The sequence below is a fragment of the Taudactylus pleione genome, unplaced genomic scaffold (assembly GCF_031769625.1).
Source record: "Taudactylus pleione unplaced genomic scaffold, aTauple2 ptg000370l, whole genome shotgun sequence".
NCBI lineage: Eukaryota > Metazoa > Chordata > Amphibia > Anura > Myobatrachidae > Taudactylus > Taudactylus pleione.
Window position 1 is genome coordinate 10,966,157 of NW_028284771.1, and position 22,174 is coordinate 10,988,330.

The 22,174-nt window shown below is 42.3% G+C and overlaps 1 protein-coding gene across 1 annotated transcript in view; it reads right to left on the reverse strand.

Annotated features, from left to right (window-relative positions):
* Positions 1-2,182: 2,182 nt before the first annotated feature.
* The window catches only part of ADGRV1 (adhesion G protein-coupled receptor V1), a 556,691-nt gene continuing 536,699 nt past the window's right edge, over positions 2,183-22,174 (reverse strand). Inside the window, exons 87-91 of the mRNA XM_088444649.1 lie at positions 18,761-18,918; positions 15,575-15,696; positions 6,373-6,564; positions 5,763-5,916; positions 2,183-2,517 (exon numbers count right to left, since the gene is read on the reverse strand). Of these exons, the coding sequence (XP_088300775.1) occupies positions 2,399-2,517; positions 5,763-5,916; positions 6,373-6,564; positions 15,575-15,696; positions 18,761-18,918 (745 nt within the window). The 3' untranslated portion in view covers positions 2,183-2,398. The remainder of the gene's footprint in view (positions 2,518-5,762; positions 5,917-6,372; positions 6,565-15,574; positions 15,697-18,760; positions 18,919-22,174) is intronic.

Here is a 22,174-nt window from a genome sequence, read left to right on the forward strand (position 1 = left end):
TAACAATCACACAATCTATGTAATTATCAGCATTGCATCCATCTCTGAATCAGGCCAAGAGTTACACACAGAGATACACAGAGTTATACACAAACATGAGTTACACAGGCATGCACAGTCACATACAGACAGGGCCAGATTAAAGTTTGTAGGGGCCCCAGGGCTACTAATTTGTGGGAGCCACTACCAATAAAATTACATTATGCTACACAGTGCACACATTATGCACATCATGCCACAGTGCCCAGTAGAAACTTTATAGCACAGAGTCACACACGTACACACAGTCTGTCACAATTTATCTCTGGGAATCCTCAGCCGCAGGATTGGAAGTCGAGGTATCAGGGGGTGGAGAGTGCAGCAAATTAGGAGGATGAATGTAAGTCTTCCTCATCAGCTAGGACCGAGTGTTGGTGAGACCTGACCAAAGGCGCGGAGTCTAACCAACTGGGTGGTGTTCGCCAGTGACCCCTCTAATTGGAATTTAGGTTTTGCTGCACCCAGCAGGCAGGTCGTGGCCCTTTGGTCGGGTACCCGGTGACTAGCAAGGAGACTGTGTGACTAAAGACAATAGGAGACACTGGAGTTACGTATGCAGTAACAGGAAAGGAGTCACTTAGAAAAGGATATGTAATCAGTACTGCGGGAATTCTAGAAATACGTATACAGTTATATTGAAGGTATACTAGAGATCAGTATGCAGGTTTGTACTAGGAGAATCACTGATGAACAGTACGTAGGTTTGTACTGAAAGTATCTCTGGTGATCAGTACGCAGGTTTGTGCTGAATGTGTAACACTGATGATCCAGATGCAGGAGTGCACTGGAAAATAACACTGGTGATCCAGACGCAGGAAAGCACTGGAGAATAACACTGGTGAAGCAGACGCAGGAAAGCACTGGAGTATAACACAGTGTGGAGCCTGGAACAATGCAATAGCAAGAGTCACTCGAATAGTGAAGAGTTGTTCAGGCAACTTCTGGTTTCCTGGAGTTTTGCTTTATACCCTAGGGTAGCTGTTTATAGGAGAGAGTCAGCTGAGAACTGACAAGGCTACCATTGGATGAGAGACTTGTCAGATGATACAGACAAACATGGCTGCACCCATGGCGCAGCCTCGGGGAGACCCCAGGGAGAATACTCAGCACGCCACCTGCTGCTGAGCCTGGCATCTGACTGCCCGGGAGATCAGGGGAAGCCAGCACTGCGGCGAGTAATGGCCGATCCCAGGCCACATCCTGACACAGTTATGTTGACACACATTTAGACGCCCCTACAGAGCCACAAGGAAATGACAGGTAACATGTGGGCACTACTTTAGAAATGAATGGGGAAGCGCTGATTGGCTAAAAAAATCCAGAGTGATCCCTGCCCTGGGCTGACCAGCTTGGGGCTGGTTAACGTTATGGCAGTAATGTAGCGCTCCCCTGGCTGGTTCAGCCTGGTGCTGGTTATTGGAAAATAGGGGGAACCCCATGACATTTTTTTCCCCTATTTTTCAAGACTAGCCAAGGCTGAGGGGTCCGGGGTTGGTTACTAATTTGGGTGGGGAACGGGAACCCCACGCATTTTTATATTAACCTTAACTGGTAGTTCGGGGGTCGCAATGAATGCAGATTATACAAGTGTGTACCCAGCTTTAGTAATGTTTGTGTCCAAAACGAATGTGTATAATGTGTCCATTAATTGGTTTGCATGTAACGTAAAATATAGTGGCCAATAAAATACTTCCTCATCAAGATACAGTATGTCAAAGATGCCAGTCAACACAATCAACTTGATTATCTTTTTCACTTGTGATTAATTTTTTGCCACTTATTAGATCACAAAAGCATTGACATATTATTACCGATAGTGCTGATAAACAAACACACACATCGCTGTTCTGTTTTTTGCACCTATCGCTGGTGCAGTGGATAGAGCCATTTTGTATGCTGAACCCATGTTCATGAGATATCAGCTATGCCGCATGCTAAGAATGTCTGCACTATGAATATCGGCCATCATGTCCATGATTCCTAGTGAACCGTCTGCCCACAAAATGGCAGCCTCCACTGTGTGCGACAAGTACCTTTTAAAACGGATATAAAATTTTTATATTTTGTGAAATTGACTGTGTAGCCATCATTAAGAAAAAAAAAATCCATTACAAATAAACAAATTGGTTTTAATTTTTGCTACAGTAAATGAGTTAAACAACATGTTAATTGTATCACTTCCTTATTACAGGCTTTTCCCAAGTCATGTTTCTTCAATATTCACATATTTAGTCCAATCGGCTCCTCTGCATAAATCTTCTCAATGACATCATTATCTGGTGACTATTTTACACTGTGGTACGGTTTAGTGCAATAATATGAATATAAAAATATTGCTGTTTTGTATTAAAAAAATGAGTTATAAATGAGTGTCAGCTATTGGAATTCTCCGTAGCTCCACAATCTGTGAATTCGCCATGCTGCCCCCATCCTGGCTTCCGTGGCAGGATTCAGTGTCACTGATATTCAGTCCTGATCCTAGGGAGCAACAGTCAAATAAACAAATAAGTATACAATTCTAGTAAAAATACAGAAAGCAAATAGTAAATCATGTATCTAATGTAGAATGACTATAAAACCTGTATTTAGTTGATGGACTTAGAAATATCTTTATTTATGGAGTCTATGCAAGCAATAGTCAAGTGCAACTGTGTACAACATAACAGTGAGTCGCACATGTGGCTGTCCCCCTTTGAAATTTAGCTCATGTCTAATCAACAAAACTCACTTAACTAACTAAAGGCTGTCACCTATTAACCCCAAACTGTGGTAAATTCATGTGGCAGACACAAAACTTACAGGAACTTATTACTTTATTTCTATGTGGGTCAGCCTTTTCTACTTGCACTTGTATTTATTAAAGTCTTCATCTTCTGAATAAGAGATTGTCATTTTAATAAAGTAAATATGTAACCTAGAAAGTTTGTGTGCTGTTGTCTGTTTTGTTGCATGAGGTAAGCTTAATGTAAGAAGCGTGCCCTTCAGTGAGTCAAAGCATTTCTGAAGTCACAAACATAATATATATACAATACATATATATACATATATATATATATAAAGAAATAGGAATATTACTGAAACTTCCAGGTGAGGGTCTCAGCAGGGAGAAGCAGCAGCTCGCATACGCTGAAACATCCATACCCCCATGAGGGATTCCAAAAGGGTGCAAGGCATTTCCGGGAGGAGGACACATTACATGCTATTGAAGTAGCGTTATCTGGTACGCAGCCTCTATATATAATTAATGCGCTATTTATAAGAACATACTACACTATATATAGCTTTTTTCTCATGAGCTTGCATAAGCTCTTTATAAGGTGTTCCAGTTGATGACATCCCATTTAAACCTATCCACTTTGAATCACCCATCCCTGGAGTTCAGATAAGCCTAAAAGATTATATTTTTGGTACGCACACTTATTTCTATGAGCACTCGTTACCACTGAATTTTAAATGCTACACTATTAGGCGCATGTCTTCTTAAACCTCTGTTTCAGAACCACTCCATCCGTTAGTCAGAACGAACCCCAAGAGGACTGCTGCCGCCTGTAACTAAGGATAAGTGTTTTGCACAGAATTCTATCCACAACCACATATTGCACTTGTTACACATTTGTGCAATTTTAACTTTAACTTAGGGAGTTAGTGTTTATTGTGCGCTGCCCACACACTCCACACACACACACACACACTCCACACACACACACACACATATATATATATATATATATATATATATAGATAGATAGATAGATAGAACAGAATAACTAGGCTGGCACTCCACATAAATGCAGCAAGATATTCACCCAGGTGCCCTTGTAGATGTTCACTCGGAACAACCACACATGTAACTCAAGGAAAGAGAGGCGGCACTCATAGGTCTTGTAAATGAAAGAATCAGTCTCACAACTTTGTCTGCCTTGTTCAACGTTTGAGTCGGAAATGACTTGTATCAAGAACAAAATAAAAGATAAAAGTAATTTCCGACGTTGAACAAAAGTTGTCAGACTGATTCTTTCATTTACAAGGCCCGTGAGTGCTGCCCTCTTTCCTTGAGTAATTATATATATATATATATATATATATATACGTATATATATGTGGTATGCATGCGTACAATATGTGGTTTACAGATTTTTTCAATGGACGCACCTAATCGTTTGATGTCATTGTTCTTCAGTGCACAGGCACATATAGTTTATATGCAGCTGCACGGAGCCTCCGTACATGGCAGGTTCTCTCTGTCCATGCACATTCCTGGGTGTTAACAGAGTGGCTAGGATGCGAACACACACAAAAGATCCATTTCATGGAGCGAGGTGGGAGTGTCGTGGATGCGTAATCAGAGTACTGCGCTAATATGAGTCGCGTAAGATGGTGGGATCCAGTATGGGGTACTGTAAGTGTAAATGTCTGTACTAATGATAGTGGTTACGGCTGGGTCGGTGCGGTTATAGGCATGGAGCTGTACAGTCACACCTACATGGATAGTCGCTGAAGCATCTGTCCTGCACTTGCGGTCGCTTTGTATCCGACTCAGAATCCAGTCCTATCTATAGTACCTCCCTAGGCTACTGTAACAAGGCAGGGCACTACAGGGGAATTACCATATGGGCACTACAACAGGGACATTACTATGGGGTATTACTATATGGGCATTACTACAAGGGCATTACCTCAGGGGGTATTACTATAGGGGCACTGCTGCAGGGGGCATTACTATGGGGGAATCACCAGGGGGGCGCCAAATTACTGTCTTGCCTCGGGTGACAAAAATCCTAGTCTCGCCCCTGAACAAGGAACAGGTTAAAACCAGGAACATGTTACAAAAGTGAGGCAGAGGAAGTCAGATATGTAGTACAGTTACAGTATATGCTTTTTTGGAGTTGCTTAGGTCAAGTGCTGACTACAATATATTTCTCCACCGGGACCTCCCGTTCCCTTGTTCTGCCAATGATGTGATGGCAATATGGGAGGTGATTGAAAAAACAGCTGAGGCAACAGTGGGGTAACATATGGAACCTGAGGTGGGCGAGGTTGAAAGGTAAGGGGGTCTGAAATATATTGCACCTGCCCCCTCCCATTCCTTTGTTCTGCCGCTGATGTGACAATAGGTAAACATTTCATAATTTATAGCGCTTTTATTAGCTGTACACTAAACCCTTTGATGTATTTGTGCAACAAAATAATTTCACCTCCATTGTTTGCCATTATGTTCCCCAGCAGGTGCTCCGTGTAATATAGTTGTGTGTCATGTTTGCTGTCGCTGTTGATTCTAGAACAAGATGCTAGCTGCTCATGAATGCAGTGCAGGCGCATTCAGCGTAATAATGGACACTACACATTGTCTATTAAGTGGCTTGTAGAATGAGCAGATAGAAAACAAGACCCTGGTACTTAACCTCTTATTTGAATACAGCTTGCAGTATATTTCATTTTCCCTAACATGTTCAAAGAAAATCATTGCTTTTGTTTAGTGCAGCTGGGTACATTACAGGGAAACATCGCTTATTTACGGCTTTAAATATTTTTTATAGGAATATTTACAGCACTAAAACAAAGGTAGATTGCAACACTAAAAGGGATGGGTGCAGGTCTATGGCAGGAAAGGCAGAAATGTGAGTTCTATTGTGTGGCCAAGGTGCCGGCATTCTGACGGAACTTAGCGGACAACACCAAGAATTGAATTACCTCTTATATGGAAATGTAGCCATGTAACCTACCAGCTTTTAAAACAAATATTAAGTCATCAAATTCTTGTAGTTCTTCATCAGCAACCAGCGAGCCATTACTGTACCCTCCGGAGGGTGTGTAGGCTGCGCCATTCTGAGGACTTTGCTTTTCGTGGCTACCAGACCTCTCCCATTCCGATGAAATCTGAAAAAGGTGTGGATCAAAATGAAGAAAAGAGCTGGTCTACTACATGAGAAACACCACCGTAATTTAACCATAAATTGCGCTGCACGTCCTTCACCCAGAACAGACTCTTTCAGGTTACCAGGCTGCCAACTGTGCCGTCTTTCCAGCTATATCTCATGAAAGAAGGCGCCGGCACAGAAGGTAGCAAAGACTCTGGCACCATTCCTGAGTCTGTGCTATTTCCTGTGCCGGTATTATATTGGAGAAGACTTCACCAGAAAGATGCAGCCAGATAACCAGAAGGGATGGGCTCTCTGGTTGGCATGCACAATGAAGTGGTCACAGAGAAGGATGCCAACAGAAAACAATTACACACATTCCCCCATACTTGTTAAAATGCCCCTGACTGCAGCTCATATCTGTGCACCATAGAAGGTTTCTGATAATCAGGAATAGCTAAGTGATGCATATTACCTCCTCCATTGCACTAATCAGGTTCTGAGTGGACTTGCTGATCTCTGCCCCGGCGACTGGCATCCCGCTGCTAGGTGTGAAGAAAGCTGAGGCTGGGCTTCTTTGCCCATCCATCTCTATGCTGTAACTGGCTTTAACTGGGCAGCATAACTGGTTGTGCATAATAAAGTAGACCACAAATGCATAAAGACCCTACAAGGAAAGTAAAATAATGATGAAATATTGTAGTTAGACGTGCATTACATAGACACATAAGTCATACACCAATTACCTGTAATGTAGTAGTATGCTTAGGTACAGTATATCCAATCTGTGTAGGTTATAGCCTAGCATTTACGCAGTAGCCCCCATCCCCCAAACTAGCAGATTAGCGGAGGCTCTTTGGGACCAAACAGATATTTCTCTCCATCCTTCTAATTTGTACTAGAACCACAAATGCTAATTACTGATTGTGGTTGCTGCACTTTTACACTTTTTGTTTTAGGAAATAACTACCACTCTAACTGGCAAACTTTATCATTTCTGCTTTTGCAGACATGCACCATCTACCCTGGTACCTGATATCTCATCCCAAGTGGGCTGGACAATCTTTCTCCTAATTAATGCCATTATTACACTTTGCAGCTAAGCTGGTGCATCCTGCAGGCTGCACAGGGTATTATTACAGTGACAATGGAAACAAATATAATCCTGGCGCCAGCTTGGGGATACGCTCACAACATGTCTCCCTGATAATGACAATGAGCCTCACCTGTAGGGGAAATTACCAATCCTCATTCAACAAAGCAGCAAAACAGAAAAAGGTGGCGCTGGTCATGGAGGGTCAATCATTGCATATAAATATGTACAGTATAAGCACCCTTTAAATAAACATCACATTACATATAATGCAAAACAATACACATAATAATAATCTCTCAGATTTTTTAACAACAATACACATACAAGCAGCTGTATTAAATTAGAAGGATGACTAAAAGTCCAATATAGTCATAAAGTGCTAGTGTGTACAAAATGCAATAAAATGAAAAATAAAAAGTGACAGGACAAGCATAAAACAAATGTAATAAATCCTGAATGTTAGAGTACATAAGGGACTTTCCTCTGTTATAACTGCTATTACGGTGAGCCTTGCAGAGCTATGACAATAGCCAGCATTACTGAATATGGAAATAGCATATACTTCTTTTCATTTGAAATGAGCAGATAATAAAAAGGTTATTTAATATGTAGAAAATAAGGAAATGAATTGTGCAGTTGGTCAATACTGAATAATAGGGACATTTCCAGAGACATACATTTCCAGGCAACGCTATTGAAAACATGGGGCTGTCCCTAGATATTAGAGATTACACACATGCTTTGCTCTATGCAGAAACAACCAGAAAGGTAAATTCATATACAAGTGTATGGACAGGTAAGCGGAACAATTTATTCCTACCCTGACATTCCACTGCAGTTAGTTACAGTAATGTCTCTTCCTATCACCTTAGATTAAAAAAAAGATAAGACACACTGTGAAATGTGCAGTGACGTCGGATCTTCTGGAAGATATGAACAATAACGATTGTAAAAATCGGTACATGGTTCATATCGTTGACGTGTTTGACATGCATCGACGAACGATGCGCGTGCCTGCATGTCAGACAACGATATCTGAAATCGACTGTGTTTGGAGTCAGATTTGGATGATTTCATTCAATTAAATACTGTCAGAAATCGTTCATTGTTCATGAGATCGTTGGTAAAATCGTTCATCGTTGATCTAGCAAGTCTGACCATGTGTATGCACCATTAGTCTCCTTTTTGGATAAAATATTGATTGAAAACTATGTTTTGTTAAATATTTATGTGTAAATAACACCTAGCACCCGTTAGCACTGTAGATGTAGGATATAAGTTGGGCCTTAGATATTTTTTTTATATACTTAGTACATACTTACCTACTTTTGCACTTTCTCCTCTAGCAGGATCCCAGAGGAATAATGCAGCTGACAAGGTGTGGGCAGGACCCGCTGCTATGTGTCAGTAGGCCCCGCCCCTCATGGGGAATGCTGCGATTCGCTGGTTGATCGAGAATGGATGGGGCCAATATGATTTTATCTTCATCGAAACACTTCATATTGTCCTCTCCCTTCCCCCCTTACCCGCGATTCTTGGCATTGTCCTCCCCCTTCCCCACGATTCTTGGCATTGTCCTCCCCCTTCCCCATACCCGCGATTCTTGGAATTTTGTCCTCCTCCTTGTGCCCACTCTACTTGGAACTGCGCAGGATTTGGGTGGGCCGCCTACTCTTCTGGGGGTCTTGGGGATTGCCCGCATATTTGGGAGTCTCCTGCATCTTCCGGTAGAGCAGGCAAGTATGATTTATTAACAGTTATTTATACTGTATAGCACACACATATTCCGCAGCACTTTACAGAGAATATTTCAGTCATTCACATCAGTTCCTGCCCCATTGGAGCTTACATTCACACACATTTACTTTTTATTAGAAGACAGTATGTGAGAATTGGAGGAAACACATTGTAAGAAGGGGTGAACATATAAACTCCACCAAAACACCAATAGAGCCTGAATCAGAAATGTAACTCATGACCTCAGGGATATGGGGCAGTAGTGCTAACCATTGCACCAACCATGCTGCCTATTTTAGAAGCCTCAAAACTAAAGGTTGAAAGCCCCGCTGTTTAGAGAAGGATATATCCAATTAATTTCTACAACTATCAAGGGACTCTGCAGCATGCAGTGGGCATCCAAGTGCTGGTTCCACGCCCCAAACACGTGCCATCATGATGTCATGCCTAGGGAGCATGGCAATGGCAGCGCCAGAGTCAGTAACCCGGTGCAGTAAATATTCCCCCGCGCACGCCTCAGACATGCGTGTCTGAAAAAAGCGACATGGGTAGGCAGTCTTCTTCAATCTGGGGGCATGCCCAGCATTACTGAAGATGATGGGCTGCATCCAGAGACTGTGCCTGCAGTGAGAAAAAGGGTCTGTACTAGTAGTGAATCTGGTAGTTGAGAGAAAAATAATTTTATAAACTTGAATAATTATGAACGAACATATAGGTTTATCCTTAGAAAAATCTTGGACAACTCATGGTTGGTGGTGCACCCATAGGATTTGTACTAAAAACATACAAGGGTGTTCTTGCTGAAAGCAAGAAAGAAAGACAAATTATGCCTGTTCTGGGGCACTCTTAAGAAAGATACTAGATAAGATATCGATATGATGAATAAACGTAAAACTTAGCATTTAATAAAGAACCTTTTTTAAAAAAAAGAGAATTCTATGTTGGAGATAGAGGGTCTCATTCAGACCCGGTCGCAAGCGCCGATGCGCTCGCAACCGGGTCAATGGTTAGCGTGCACAAGCCCTGGAGCAAGAGAGAAACTCTCTCGCTCCGGAGCTCTCCACAAAAGGGGCGGCTGTCGATGTTGATCAAAAGCTGTGGGGAGTTTCCTGCTCGATTAGAGCAGGAGGCTCCCTGGGACTTGCGGTTGCCGAGACCATCAACCTGGTCGGTCGCTAAGCTGTGGGTGGTAACCCACAGCTTAGCTAGCGACCAGGAGGCCGCACTGAAAAAAAGGAAGCGGCCTCCCTCATTCAGAGAGAGCGATCGCTTCTTGCAACAGCCTCTGAATGAGGGCCAGAATGTGCAAAAGTTACAATGCAATACAATATATTAAATGAAAAGAAAGTATATATATATATATATATATATATATAGATATACAGTCAGGTCCATAAATATTGGGACATTGACAGAATTTTCATATTTTGGCCTCTATTCACCACCACAATGACTTTGAAATGAAACAGACAAGATGTGCTTTAACTGCAGACTTTCAGATTTAATTTGAGGGTAATTACATCCAAATCAGGTGAACGGTGTAGAAATTACAACGGTTTCTATATGTGCTTCCCACTTTTTAAGGGGTCAAAAGTAATGGGACAAACTAAACAATCTTAAATCTAACTTTCACTTTTTAATACTTTGTTGCAAATCCTTTGCAGGCAATTACAGCCTGAAGTCTGGAACGCATAGACATCACCAGACGCTGGGTTTCATCCCTGGTGATGCTCTGCCAGGCCTCTACTCTACAGTTCCTGCTTGTTCTTGGGGCATTTTCCCTTCAGTTTTGTCTTCATCAAGAGAAATGCATGCTCAATCGGATTCAGGTCAGGGGATTGACTTGGCCATTGCATAACATTCTACTTTTTAGCCTTAAAAAACTCCTTGGTTGCTTATGCAGTATGCTTCGGGTCATTGTCCATCTGCACTGTGAAGCGCCGTCCAATGAGTTCTGAAGTATTTGACTGAATATGAGCATATAATATTGCCCGAAACACTTCAGAATTCATTCTGCTGCTTTTGTCAGCAGTCACATCATCAATAAATACAAGGGAACCAGTTCCATTGGCAGCCATACATGCCCACGCCATGACACTACCACCACCATGCTTCACTGATGAGGTGGTATGTTTTTGATCATGAGTAGTTCCTTTCCTTCTCTTCTCTTCCCATCACTCTGGTACAAGTTGATCTTTGTCTCATCTGTCCATAGGATGTTGTTCCAGAACTGTAATGGCTTTTTTAGATGTTGTTTGGCAAACTCTAATCTGGTCTTCCTGTTTTTGTGGCTCACCAATGGTTTGCATTTTGTGGTGAACCCTCTATATTCACTGTTGTGAAGTCTTCTCTTGATTGTTGACTTTGACACATATACATCTACCTCCTGGAGAGTGTTCTTGATTTGGCCAACTGTTGTGAAGGGGTTTTTTTTCACCAGGGAAATAATTCTTTTGTCATCCACCAGAGTTGTTTTCCGTGGTCTTCCGGGTCTTTTGGTGGTGCTGAGCTCTCCGGTGCGTTCTTTCTTTTTAAGAATGTTCCAAACAGTTGATTTGGCCACACCTAATGTTTTTGCTATCTCTCTGATGGGTTTGTTTTGATTTTTCAGCCTAATGATGGCTTGCTTCACTGATAGTGACAGCTCTTTGGATCTCATATTGAGAGTTGATAGCAACTGTTTCCAAATGCAAATGTCACACCTAGAATCAACTCCAGACCTTTTACCTGCTTAATTGATAATGAAATAACGAGGGAATAGCCCACAGCTGTCCATGAAATAGCTTTTGAGTTGATAGTCCCATTACTTTTGGTCCCTTAAAAAGTGGGAGGCACATATTGAAACTGTTGTAATTCCTACACCGTTCATCCGATTTGGATGTAATTACCCTCAAATTAAATCTGAAAGTCTGCAGTTAAAGCACATCTTGTTTGTTTCATTTCAAAACCATTGTGGTGGTGAATAGAGGCCAAAATCTGAAAATTCTGTCAATGTCCCAATATTTATGGACCTGACTGTATATGTGTATATATATATATATATATATATATATATATATACTGTACATATGAACTCACTTGGGATAAAATTGGTTAATAAGGTGATCGCAAATGAAAATTTACAATCACAGCACTTGGTAAAAGAATTAACCAATTGCAAACCAACAATAAATGACTTCACATATATGGTAATTTCTTAAATAGTTATGTCAAAAAGTAAAAGAAAGGGCGAAAATATATGTATATTTTTATGTATCACCTCTATCCCTAGATCATAAATTGAATAATCATAATTAGTTAGGGAGACACACAATGCACAATATTACGCAGTGGGTACAGTAACTGATACACAAGTTGGTCAATAGGATGGACAAGAAAAATAAATGAAGGTCAGAAATAGATAATAATCAAAATCATATATTAATGGATGTTAAGAACGGTCCCAACTAAAAAAATGGGGACAGAGACTTGTGTAAATGTACTGGCAGATAGATAATGCATTGGGCCATGGAAGGGAGTAAGACCTGGGATACAATTGCGCACGCTCACTTATGCTTTCGCCTGTCTAGATCAAACAGGGGATTAGAGAGTGATTAATACGTTAGTCCCAAGGGAAAAAAACAATGCTTCTGCTTTCTGGGATGTCAACTGTGTCTCTCCCCTGTTACCATGGGGCAAGGCAGGGGGGATATACAGAGAAAAGTACCCAGATGGGAGAGCTTGTTGGAGGGAAAGAAAAGAGAGGATAATGTGTTAAAAATATCACAATGAGGGTCTGTGGTTAAATACCAGAAGGCAGTCAACAACGTTGACAATAAAGAAAAATCTGTTGCATGGAGGTTGCATATGATACTGCCTATTACAGAAAATATGAGAATAATATCTTACAGTTTGCAAAAGAAATTAGTAGTGAAATACCTTACACATGTGTGTGAGGAGACTGAACATGGGTATGTGCTGAAAGAAGCAAGACCTGGAAGATAAGAACGCGGGATCCACTCCACTTTCCCCGTCTGTATCAAACGGGGTGTGAGGGGTGAGAATGCCCCATGTGTTACCAAGGGAGGAGAAGTCAGCTGTGACTCTCCCCTGTTACCAGCCGGCATTGCAAGGGGAGTCGCATGCTGGGAGACTCAGACAGCAGCGCGATGAGAGAGATAGAAAAGTACCTGGGGTCCGTGGTCCAAGATCTGATGTCTGCGGTGCATGTGTGTGGAGGGTGACATGCAATCTGCAAATAGATGTAGGACGTGCGTTTCGCCATGGGGCTTGATCACCTGTACCTGCAGTGCCAGCTCCTACCCTGTGACAGGAGCCAGGTGCTGTACGATAATGTCATAGTGCAGCACTCGGCTCCCTGTCACTGCAGAAGAGCCGGCATTTTGGTGTCATCTCCTGGAAGGGTGACACCCGCGCGCGGTCCGCACCTCCCTTGTGTATTTGGAGATGCATGCCCACATCGGCAGCCAGCCACCTGCAGTCCTTTAGAGACACAGGGCAATACTGTGTAAAGGGCATTACTGTGTACGGAATACCATGTAAGGGGCAATACTGTGTGCAGCATACCCTGTAAGGGGAAATACTGCATGGAGCATACTGTGTTTGAAGCAATACTGTGTGCGGCATACTGTGTAAGGGGCATTACTGTGTGTGGCATACTGCCCAGGTAACAAAAATCTTAGTTTCGGCCCTGATATGGGCTGCACATCGCACCACGGCAATGGCCACGGTGCATGCATGGTCAGTAGACCGCACATGTGCTGGTGTCCCGGTCACTTCACTCCCAGCACATTGCAGACCCTCTGTCCCTGCAGATGCTTTTTGTTACATCCGTGCGGTATGATGGAATCCTGCAATGCGATCATGGGCACTAATATCATGCCAAAATGACATTGCAAATGCTATCATTAATAAATTAGCTCCATAGACATCAACAGGTACAATTAACTTGGCTGCTTCTCGCATCTCCACTAACTCAAACTCTTCTTCATCACATCAGTAGTATACGACTCTTGCAGTTTTGTATTATATCATGTACAGTCCGACTGTCCTATGTGTTTATCACAGAACTGTTATCACTGTGTAACAATAGCAGATCCCTACTTAGCAGTGTAGAGTGACTTACAGCCATCAAATCTCACAAGGGGATTTCCCAGACATCTATATTTGCATTTGGCTAAAGCTATAGTAGTGGATAAGGTTTGTTTTACAGGTACTCTCCGTAACTTAAATGTCCTCGTTTGTTTGGACTTTAGTAGAGCTAAATATGGAAATACCAGAAGTAATAAAATACACAAATTTCTCAGAAGCTACAGTACTTTCCTACTAGGCTAAGTAAGGCAACTGTATATAACTTTTCTTTTAGTATGAAAAGCCATAAACATCTCTGCACTATGTACTAGAATACGTGTTATTATTTCATTACTGAAATCTAGGGTTATTTTTAGGGCGTGCTACAAAATAGATGCAATCACTATTATAGTGTCATAAAAATGGCTTCTGCCTAAAATAGCCATATGTGTGCGCATTTGTGTGCCTAAGGTAGATAAAGTAGATTGTAAAATGTAATAGGAACGAACAAACATATGCTGGTGATGTGTATAAATAACAGTGATTATCATACATTGATGCCATAATATTATGCACAGATTGCTTGTAAGGGAACACAGCATATAACATGCAACGATGTGGTGAGCATCAATGGTAAACACACTCTTTCATTGAAACTTTTTTTTGGTCTAGTTATATGCTTTATAAAAATGATCAGTATACTGATACTGTGGTGTTCTATGCTGTAATAACTACAGTCTTCTACAAAAGTAAAACAAAAAACTTGTAACAAAATGTAATAATTAGTGGAATACTGTAATGTTTTGTTTCCAAGTTATGTCTCAAGACCTTCAATAGGATGGAGATACTATGACTGAAAACTATAAATCCTGTGAATATATGAGATACCTCTCAGTAATTGCCCCCAGTTGCTTTTCTGAGTGGCTACGGTGTTAAATAGCATGGCTCTTGAATGACACACTTTAAAAATAAAAATAAACAAAAATTGCCCCCCTTTTAGTCCTAATCAAAACATATTTATGGACTACAACCTCCATTGGATCCAGCAATTGTCTGTTTACTCAGTATAATAACAGGTACACTGTGTATTTTGTTAATTAAATGATTGTTCTGTGCCGTTAATAATTAAGGGGTCTATTTACTAAGCTGTGTTAAGAGATAAAGTGAACAGTGATAAGGTACCAGCCAATCAGCTCCTAACTGCCATCTCACAGGCTGTGTTTGCAAAATGGCAGTTAGGAGTTGATTGGCTGGTACTTTACCACTGTTCACTTTATCTCTTAACACAGCTTAGTAAATAGACCCCTAAGTCAGTAAAGCTGTGTGTATACATATGTGTATTTGAAAATGTACTGAGGTAAATATGCATGTCTATGTATGCCAGCAATAGACTCTGTTAATTTTATTTGTTGCGAGTCCCCACTGGCCAGTTAAATGCTCGGAAGTACGAGAAACACAATAAAATCATTTCAGGAATAAATCCTGATTAATCATTTCAACCTATGGGCATTAGGAGTTTTGTAAAATAAGCATAAAGAGTTTCAAAGAAAAAGAACCCTAAGCCTGTTAATTGTGGTGTGTGTATAATGGTGGGGGTTGTGTTGTTGTTGATTGAAATCTACATTTCTTGTGAGCTACAGTAGTTGTGTTAATGTACCTGTCCCACCAGTGTGTGGGCAGCATACATCAGGTAATGGGGGGATTCTGTGACTTTATCAGGCTTTTAACACATATTTAGCAGGTGCTTTAATTAGGAGTGTAATGACAATCTTACCTGTAGGCTATTGAAAATAATGAAGAGAACCAACATCCAGAGGTATCTGTAAGCCACGTGTAATCCACCCCAAAGCCATGTCACCGATATAAGAGCAAAGAGGTACAAGATCAGGGGTATCTCTGCAAGGCAAACAGACACACATGTAACTATTTACTATTATGCTACACTTTTATTTCTAATAAATCACTAACTACTTATCAATGTATTTACAGCCGAACTGCTGTGGGAGATATGGGGGGGATACATTGTACCTAAATACTAACTAAACTACAAGTATCTTAATATAAAAAGGCAACATGTCACAGTCACAAATATACATAAAATATACAAGATTATCCGTTTCATTTCAATACAAGATATTTAAAACAGCTATTACCCTGAAGTGCTGATGTTAGCCCTCTCTAGTAATACAACTATAAGGCTTTGGAAAGACACAACAAGTGCTCAATTTCCTTGTCATGCAGGTACAACAATGGTGGTAGATATTAGGAAGCCATTTATATCTCCAGGCGCATGTTCCTCAGTACTTTTATGTTTACTAGTGACATCTATGTTACACAACCTGGGCCTCATTCTGAGTCGCACTCTATGCCAATATTCACGCTAACGGACAATGTTTTCCCTTCTGCGCATGTATCTGAGTCGGACAGCACTGGCATACAGAGTCGCAGTACAGATTTGGCTGCATGGTATCAGAAATACATGGGGCGCTCGTGGATGGTAACAGGGGGGTGGCTACAAAGATGCACAGAGATGTGGCATGTTATACCCCATTTCCACTGGCAATAAACCGGGTGGGTTATTGCCGCGTCAAACCGGGTAGCGGCTCAGTGGAAAAGGCTTCTAGGAAAAAATCCCGGGTCAATTGACCTGGCATTTCTTCCCGGGTCTCCAGCAGTGTTTTACGCGGGTAAAACCCTGGCCAGGGACAGTGAAAACGGGTAACCCGGCTCTTCCAACCCGGGACCAGTTTACAGCATGCTGATTAGGTGTTATTTGGAAGCTGTCTGTGACAGCTGTCACCGGGGAGGTATTTACCACATCCCCGTTTCATATGGGGAGGCTGTAATCTCTCCCTGCCCATCTCCCAGGTGACAGCTGTGCCATCACAGCCTCCCGAAAGGACACCCCCCTCCCCAGGAAGGAACACCTCTCCTGAATGCCCGCCCACTCCAGTCTGGCGTTCAGGGGAGAGCTGGAGTTTCCAGCACATGATGATGACATCATCTCCAAGCGTCGGCACTGCACCCGTGTGCAGTATGAACTGCGCGCCGACCAGGGATATTCCCGGGTTGGCACCGCAGCGGGAATGGGATAAATCCCGGGTCTGACCCGGCTTGGAACCGTGTTCTAAATCCCAGGACAGACCCAATATTTTGGTGGAAAAGGGGTATTATGGGAGTTTTGCAGGTATGTCGCTGAAAGCAGTTGCATACGAAGACACTGAGCCGCTCACATAGGAGGCCAGGTGGAGAAACAGCATCCACCAAAGGGCAGACACAAGTTTCAATGCTGTGGCCGATGATGGGGAAGTACTTTATAGCAGCATTAGCTTACAGATGCTACAGCGGCAAAAGACACAGCAACGGCCAGGTCTGCAGCCCACTCAGAAGAACCAGCCTCACTATGAGGTTCTAAGATCCTTCTGCAACTGATAAACAGCGTTTTACCATCAGAAACATAATCAGCCAATAGTTTCCAGACCTAGAATGCATATTTATGTGTTTTCCAAGAAACTGTGAGACTGATGAACTTCTGAGAATACATGTGTACAAGTTCTTCAGGTTCCCTTTGTTTTTTATACAGTACAATTGAGGCCTGGGAGCAGAATTAGAGGCCTGCTTTAGGACAGACATCTATTATTAGATGGTCCAGCTGTCTGACTTCAATTCTTAACATGCTTGAATTGAGGAAGAGCTTAACAAGTATGCAATAAAATCCCCAGCAAGTGTGGGCTGGAGGTTGGAGAATGCAATCAACATACTAAGGCATTTTCCTGTAGGTAACATATACAATGCATCATATGGTGGTATACATTCAAAATCAGCGAATAGCACCTGGCATTAAATGTATTTAATTCGTGGGAGAGTATAAACTGTAGGGCCTGATTCCAAATTCATTTGCAACTTCAACTTGCTGCACTGCAGCAGTCACTTGATATTAGGTACAGATCAGCTCCTAGAAACTATTATTCCGGCATGTTATTTCACAGCGATTAAGGCTGGGCACACACTAGATGATAAGCAGTCGATATGCCGTCCGATCACATATCGTCCACATCGTCCAGTGTGTACAGATATGTCACAAGCGCGCATTGTCAGCGACATCGTCCGTCAGAACCAAATGCAGCATGGCCCCCGCCATCGTGATGTGGCTCCCGACATCGGCAAGTGTGTATGCACTTGCCGATGCCGGGACCCTTGCCAGGTCCTGTCGCACGACAGGTTGGCTGGGTATACATTGTTAAAGGTGTAGCCAGCCTTAGGATCATGAATATAGAAAAAAAATCCTGAATGTATTTTAAAGTGTTTTAACTTTTTTTGCTCATCATTTACTGTATTCAGTGAAAAACAACAGATCAGAGATGCTGAGTTGTGCACTAAATGCATTTACAGCCAGTTCATTGAGTGCCACATAATCCCAGGCAGTTGAAGTTTTAAAATAATGACTGAAGCTATCCAATCATTTTGAGATAACAAATTGCCTTTCTCATCGATGATAATACTAATCCATCTATTACATAACATAAAGTTAGATCAGGCTGGGTACAGTATCTTATGAACAGCAGAGGTATCAGGAGTGGCAGGGCTGGAGGAAGAGTACTGACTGGCCTAGCCTAATCACCGTTCCCTCCTCCGAATGCTCCCACTGCATAGACGTTATATTCACAGGGCGGCTGGCTCCCGGTGTGGGTGTGCTGTATGGAATAATGATAACACTAGATGAGTGACATGAGTGTCCACTGGTACCACTGGTCCTGGGGTGAGAGAGCTCTGTGCAGCGACTAGTGTAAGGCTTGGGAATGGCTATATATAAGTAATGTAGGCTGTACTTCTGCTTTGAAGATTTCATATAGATCAGCAAAGTTGAAGATTTTAGAGGAAACGTGACCATTTTCAGTTGATTGTCAGCACATCACTATGCAGAACTGAGATAAGTACAGTCATTCGCAGTATACTGTACCTGTGCCATTGCTTCTCCCTCTAAACACATCGTCATATGCTTTCCATTGCTGTGTGACTTGGTATGCATGGATGAAAACTACAAGCACTACCACCAGGCAAACCAATGGGACCAGTGCTGCAGTAAAGAGAGCTGCATATAAATTGGGAATAAAACACCTGTAAAACGGAAATACAGTATTTAATTCATAATAATATACAAGTTTTTTTCATCTCAAATTAAATGTTTAACATACAGTATATAAATTGTCTACTGATCCTTATTAAGTCAGAAAGATTGTAATCTTAGCACTGATCCATTCTTTATCACTGGCTGGCAGTTATTAGAGCTTTGTGATCTGTGATCCTGTACACAACAATATGATACATATAGATCTCCACTTCAGGTTTATCCCTCACAATTCCATTTTCTCCAAATCATGGACTTCAGGCAAGCAGTCACCTATTAGTCAGAGATTCCTCTCCGTACCTACCATATGAGGCGGCCTGGGAGTCTCATACTGCCCTATAGTAACTCTGGTTAAAATTGTAGAGTGGAATGTTAACACATAACAGTTGGGTAATTCTTCATTCCTTAGATTGTAAGCTCATTCTGTCAGTGCCATCTTCACCTTCTGTTTTATGTCATTGTATGTAATTTATTTGTATCATGATCCCCTCATGTACTGCTACATACACTTTATAAATAAAAGAGAATTATTATACTTTATTTCTATGGTGCCACAAGTGTTCCGCAGTGCCTAACAAAGTACATAAACAGTTGAGCAGAACAAGAGAACTGTGACTTACAGTACATGACAACGCAGGACAAGTACATGGTATATAAACATTGCGACATTGCAACGGCGGTCATAACATCCAAATAAGTGGCAGTAATAGTAAAGCACTGACTACACTGCTTACCATTGTTCTATGGACCTCTGAAGAATGCAGGGATCTAAAAATATTAGGGCATATTCAATTGGCCACGAGGTTTTAACCACAAAAAATCACGCAGACCAATTTTGGATTACCCCGGGTATGTGCGCTCCCCATACGCGCCCTATCCAATTAAAAAAATTTGCACACAGAGTTTTCAGCATTGACAAAAAAAAATAACTCACCTATTCCTGCGTCTCCAGTCTCTGCTGTGCCCGGCTGCTGCTTCTTGTCACTCCCGGGACTGGCTGCTACTCTCTGCTGCACCGGAGACTGAGGTAAGTGACTGCACAGCACACTGGGGCCATACACACGCGCACACACTGGACGGGGTCACAACACATGATGGGGACACACACACATGACAAGAGGGTCACATACACGACAGGGGGTCACTGGGTCACACACTGACAGGCATGACAGTGCTCTCAAATACCCATTTTGCAGTTGCCGGAGGAAGTGCCTTCATCACACCGAAGATACAGAAAAGAGAACAGCGTTGTTAGAAGGTGTTTATCTATTAGACTAATTAAGCTAATTGGAAAACTTCCAATTGCTTAATTAGTCATTAGGGGGGGTGCCGCAGGGGTCCCAGAGCAATTCCAGACTATTTTTTCTACATAATATGGATTTTAGAAAAAAATGGTCGTGCTCTGGGGCTGCGAAAAAATGATTCCCGTACCTAATTCAATAGCAAAAATTGAAAAAAAAACTACAGGTCATGGAGGGTTGGGTACGGGATGCCGGAGCTCAGAATCCCGGCGGTCAAATCCTGATGCCAGAATCCCAACGGGGTTAGGATAACGACACCTTTCGGTAGGTATCCTTACCCTCTCCCTCTCCCTACCCTAACCCTCTCTCCCCGGTGCTTAAACCAAACCACCCCTCCCAGCTCCTTAAGGTAACCCTCTCCCCCCTAGTGCCTATCTCTAACCATCCCCTAGTGCCTAACCCTCCCGCCAAACACGCTACTTACCTTTGGGATGCCAGCGGACGAGATGCCAGCACTGGGATTCTAACAGGTGTGAGGATTTCGGCGCTAGTATTCTAAGCGCCGGCATCCCCTGTGCCGGAATACTGAATGTATCCCGTGCGGGATTGTTGCTATTCTCGCACCTAATTGAATATTCCCCATAGCACTTTGCAAACCTGCCACATGTAATACAAGCAGCTCCAATGTCTATTCACTCTGATGATTAATGCTAGCCAGGCCCATAATTGTGCCAATCAAGCAGTATCTCAGAATTAAAAGAAAAAGTTTAATGTAATGAAAGGGGTGCTACAGAATTTATGCTTTTACGCCGTGCGCTACTTCAGAAACCATACAGTATGTGCAGTTTTAGTCACTCATGCGCAGAGGGGATTGGGATTGGCTGGTGCAGCTACCAGCCAGTATCGCCATGGAGCTGATGTCAGCTGACCCTCAATATTTTAATGGCCAATGCTTATTTAAAACATATATTGACATCTGTTGTCATTTTTATTATGTTCCAAAATCACATCCCGCTTCTCCAAGAAATGTCTATGTGTTGAAGCACGCTCAGTGTTTACCAAAGCTGACTAGCTTGGCATACAGGCAGCAAATGTTTCAGCATGCAGAATTAATGTAGCAATCTCCCTAGATCTCACCCAGTCTGCACCCGGATGTAACTCACCACAATTAATGTTCCAATGTCAGATAAGAACTCTAGATAAAATTAATGATAGGCTATACAACAATAATAATCCAGACACAGAGCCTGATTCAGCACGGATCGCTATTCTGCTAGAACGCACGTTCCGCAGGTGCTAATATTAGCGGTGAAATGAAAATGTTTGCAATCGCATTGCGATCCCAGCTTACCATAAGGGCGCCCACTTCCCCTTACACACATCCGTATACTTGGGCAACATAACAAAATAATCGTTAACATCAAGTAACATCGGACCCATACGCACAGTTAAGGCAGGTCAGACCTCACTCAGGAATTGCTAACTTCAGGTCACGCTATGAGGCCTCGTATGGAATTGCAATGGATAATTTATGCACGCCACTGCAATGCCATCCCAACGCACTGGCACGCCTGCGTTCGCCTGACCACCCCCCGTCACCACCCACAAACAGCATTTCCTGTCATTCACTGTGCTCGGGGAAGGCGTAGCCCCTGAAAACGCATTTCGCTTTGCAATTGCTAGTTCGCGCACGCGCACTGCAAATGCATGCGCAATGCGAATTAATCGACCGATTGCGTGCGCCTTTGCAACTGTGATCCTTGCTGATCCCCTCGTTTTGTTGACAAAATGACAGTATGTAATAGATATAATGCTATATGTACACTTATGCTGCATATATAATAAAGACATTGGAGCTGATTCTGAGATGGGAGCAAAGCAAAAAAAAAAAAAGTTATGCTGCATACACACGGTACAACCTGCACAACCAAAGATGTCGCTGATAGATTTCCCTCCAACTTTCTGTAGTGCAGGGTAAATGATTTTGGGTGTTCACACTGATGGA